The sequence below is a fragment of the Orycteropus afer genome, unplaced genomic scaffold, assembly GCF_000298275.1.
Source record: "Orycteropus afer afer isolate SDZICR_OR568_19922 unplaced genomic scaffold, OryAfe1.0 scaffold00459, whole genome shotgun sequence".
In the NCBI taxonomy this organism is placed as follows: Eukaryota; Metazoa; Chordata; class Mammalia; order Tubulidentata; family Orycteropodidae; genus Orycteropus; species Orycteropus afer.
Window position 1 is genome coordinate 1,888,333 of NW_006922046.1, and position 3,547 is coordinate 1,891,879.

General features: G+C 44.7%; 1 protein-coding gene across 1 annotated transcript in view; it reads right to left on the reverse strand.

Moving 5' to 3' along the window:
* Window positions 1-3,547, reverse strand: part of RHPN2 (rhophilin Rho GTPase binding protein 2) — an 87,564-nt gene that overhangs the window by 37,132 nt on the left and 46,885 nt on the right. Inside the window, exon 4 of the mRNA XM_007954350.1 lies at window positions 561-636. Coding sequence (XP_007952541.1) covers window positions 561-636 — 76 coding nt within the window. The remainder of the gene's footprint in view (window positions 1-560; window positions 637-3,547) is intronic.

The window sequence follows — 3,547 nt, forward strand, 5'->3', positions numbered from 1 at the left end:
TCTGCAACTTACTTTGAAATGCATTAAAAAAAAAAAAAAAAAAGATGGATTCATGAGCAGATAAAGGAATGTACAAGTAGACAGATATGTGATAAAGCAACTATGACAAAATGTTAACGGTAAAACCTAGGTAGTGAATATATAGGGTTTTACTAAAATTCTTTCAATTTTTCTCTAAAAGTCAACATAATAAAATGTTAGCTATTCTTCTGAAAACACAGCCTAAATCAGTTATAAAATTTAAGAAAAAAGATACTAAAATATGATACAGTTTTCAAATTCCAAAGCACATCCACACTCAGACCCTATGACTTGGCCTAGCAAGGGATTGGGGGAGCAGGGGCTGGCCTGGGTTTCCAACCTTCAGAAGTCACCAAAGAGGAAAGCAAGTATATGAAAGAAATACATGACGTTCTCTGTGAGGGTTCCAAGAGGAATCAAGGTCACTCTGAAGAAATAACCAACATTCCACCCATCAACTGCAAGTCACTGCAAAAGATACTCAATGTGCATATTTTCATTTAAACATGGAGTCCAGCACTTATTGCTGAGAAATTTACCTTGAGAACAACGGAAAAGTCAACTTCTTTAGTTTCCTTCAGGCCAAGAGGTATCAGGGGAATCATGAATGCATCCCTGTAAGAAGCATAACAAGACATATGAATATTCCTATCCCAGATACTTCGCACTACCACCTCCCGGGCTTTCCCCCAGCCTAGCTCAAGCCCCCTTGCCTCATACCAATCCACACATGGCTAATTATTCATAAAAGTGACTCTGGTTATGTCTTTCCCTGTTCTAAAATTGACCACAACTCCCTACAACCTCAGGACTACCCAGCCTAACACATAAGGCCCTCTACAATCTTGGCCCTGAATAATCCTTCAGATCATAGCCTTACTTTTGGGAACTACTGAAAGCCCACTGTGTACCAGGTATCCTATCCCCAGTACACCACCCTGCCACACTAGGCCTAACCTTTGTCAGCCCCAAACCTTACCCACCCCCTCCTCTCTGCACCTACCATACCTCTCACTCACAACATGAGCTCTTGGTGGCTTCCTCCTTTAGGGTATGTCACTCTAGATGTCCCATCATGGGCACAAGGAAGCCCTTCAGGGCAGGGGCCCCATCCAGCACCCACATGCTTCTAGCTCCCAGCGCAAAGCCAGACCCTGGCCTGCCGCTTCCTACCTACTGACCATTTGGTAACCCCACCAGTCACCTTGGGAGTGTTCCCTAAGCCCTACATTCTTAGGTGCAGGGCTAACAGGAAGTGAAACAAGCTCAGGCCATGTTTTGCTAACAGGGATTTAGCTTCCTGACCTGTAACAGGAGACTTCCTTGGCTGCTCAGCCTAACCTGTGGGAAGGTCAGCAATGCTGGGCAGGGTGAGTGGACAATGTGGCTGTAAGGGGAAACTGTGCAGAAAAAAAAAACAACTGGGCTGGCTAAAAGAGGTGTGACCCAAAGCCAACAGGGAAGGAAGGAGATGAGGACAAGTCATGCCTCTCTCTTCCAGAGGCCCCAGCACCCGGCCATCCTCACCAATACAGGGCGGAGGCAGGTCTGCTCTTTCTGTGACTCTCCAGGCAAAAGGAACAGCGAGAGTGCTGAGGTCCCACACCAGGGCACCAGGGTGTCCCAGCCCAGTCTTGGCTCTCTCATGACCTATGTGACCATAGGCCTTCCTGGGTTTTCTCATTCCAATGGTGAGGTTATTTCTGCCCTGCCTACCTCACAGAAGTGTTTAAAGATCAAATGTGATAAGAAACAAACTACTTTGAAAAAAAGAAAAGTGTAGGGCACAAATGCGAGGCATTGTTATAAATCTGCACATCTCTCTCACCTCTTCCCAGTGGCCCAGGTGATCACTCTGACCACCTTAGATGACCACAAAGGGGTCTTAATTGCATGTCTTTGTGGGAAGCCACATAATGAACATCCCTGCTCTCCAGCTGGGCACATGGGAAGACAAGACAGCCTACATTTATGACCAAAGTTTGATCTCTGCCTTGCCTCCTCAAGGAATTCTGAGCTGGAACGTAGGGTAGCTGGGAGAATGCTTTATTTTTGTTCTGAATAGGTGTTCAAAAATGCAATGGGAGTCTAAAAGTAAAAGAGCCAAGGGATATCTGATGTCACAAAGAGAAGAAAGGAGATTACACACCCTAACATTTTCCCTCTAGCTTTGAAAAATGCCCAACCTGCAACATAGAGAACTGTGATCAGGAAAAGTACATTCCAAAGGGGATGCAAAGGTCCCAGAGGTCTTCCTTCTTAATCCAGGGAACTATCTGCTGACTGTGTTTCCCCCAGCAACCACCTACCTTTTGAGAAGTCTCATTTCCCCACATATATATGTAAATCCTTCTTTGGAGCTTTTCAAAGTTGTTTATTCTTAAAAATGGACATTTCTTTCAAAGGTAGCTCACCTTAGAGTGGGAGATTTTATTGGTATTCTGAGCATTTCTGAAGACCAACCATATCTCAATATTCTACCTCCCATAAACACTCTTAAGGAAGGCTTTTGAATTAGAATGTCCATTCCTCAAATATTTAATGGATTACATTTCTGAAGTGTTTCAGTCATACACCATCTTCTTAGGGAACTTGCACAGGCTGACATAATGCTTGATGTAAAAGATCCCATGTTTAAGCTTTTTTGCATCATATTAATAGGATGGCCCAGAGAGTAGTGCAGAGGCAAACATTAGTGGGAGGAGAAAGAAGGGCAGCTCAGGCCTCCAAGTGGCAAGTAGGCTTTGAAAGATAAACAGCAGAGTTCCCGCAAGATGGCGGACTAGGCAGAAGGACTGCACAGACCCTCTTCAACAAAGAAAAGGGAAACCAACTGACACAGACACAGAAGATAATCTTGGACCCCTGAGCCTTGAAGGGAAGGATACAGAAGTAGACTAAACCCCAACTAGCAGAAGAATTTGCGTGAAAATACCAAAAAAGGAGACATACAGAGCTGTGGACTGGCAGAGACCTGAGCACCCCTGACGGCACAAACAGCTTGGAGATTCCCGAGTGGTGGTAGGACCTAAAAATTAACCTAAAAATCACCCTGCAAGCCAGGGATGCCACGGACTGTGCACGGTGGCTGGGGAACAAACAGAGAAGGTGAAGGGAAAGCAACCCCAAGGACACTCCGGGCCTGCAAGACTGAAAAGGTGCGACATTCTTCTTGTTACTACACCCTACACCCGCTTGGTGAACGGAGGTGTGGTCATCTCCACTCCGACCTACTTTCTGGGCCCACAAGAATTCCATCACAGTCTGTGTGCTCAGACAGAGCCTGGGTGACCTACGCAGTCCTCGACCGATTTTTTTATTTTTATTTTTTTCTTTGTTGTTTTTCTTTCTTTTTAATTTTTTTTCTTTTTCCCGGTGATGAGTTTGCTTGTATTTGTCCATTTCAAACCAACTAATATTATTAATACCTTTGCCCTTTTTATTGTTATTCTTAATCTTCCCCTACCAGGTCCTAGTTTTCAGCAGTTTTCTTTTCCCTGTACCTGGTTGAAATTCTGCACCCCCC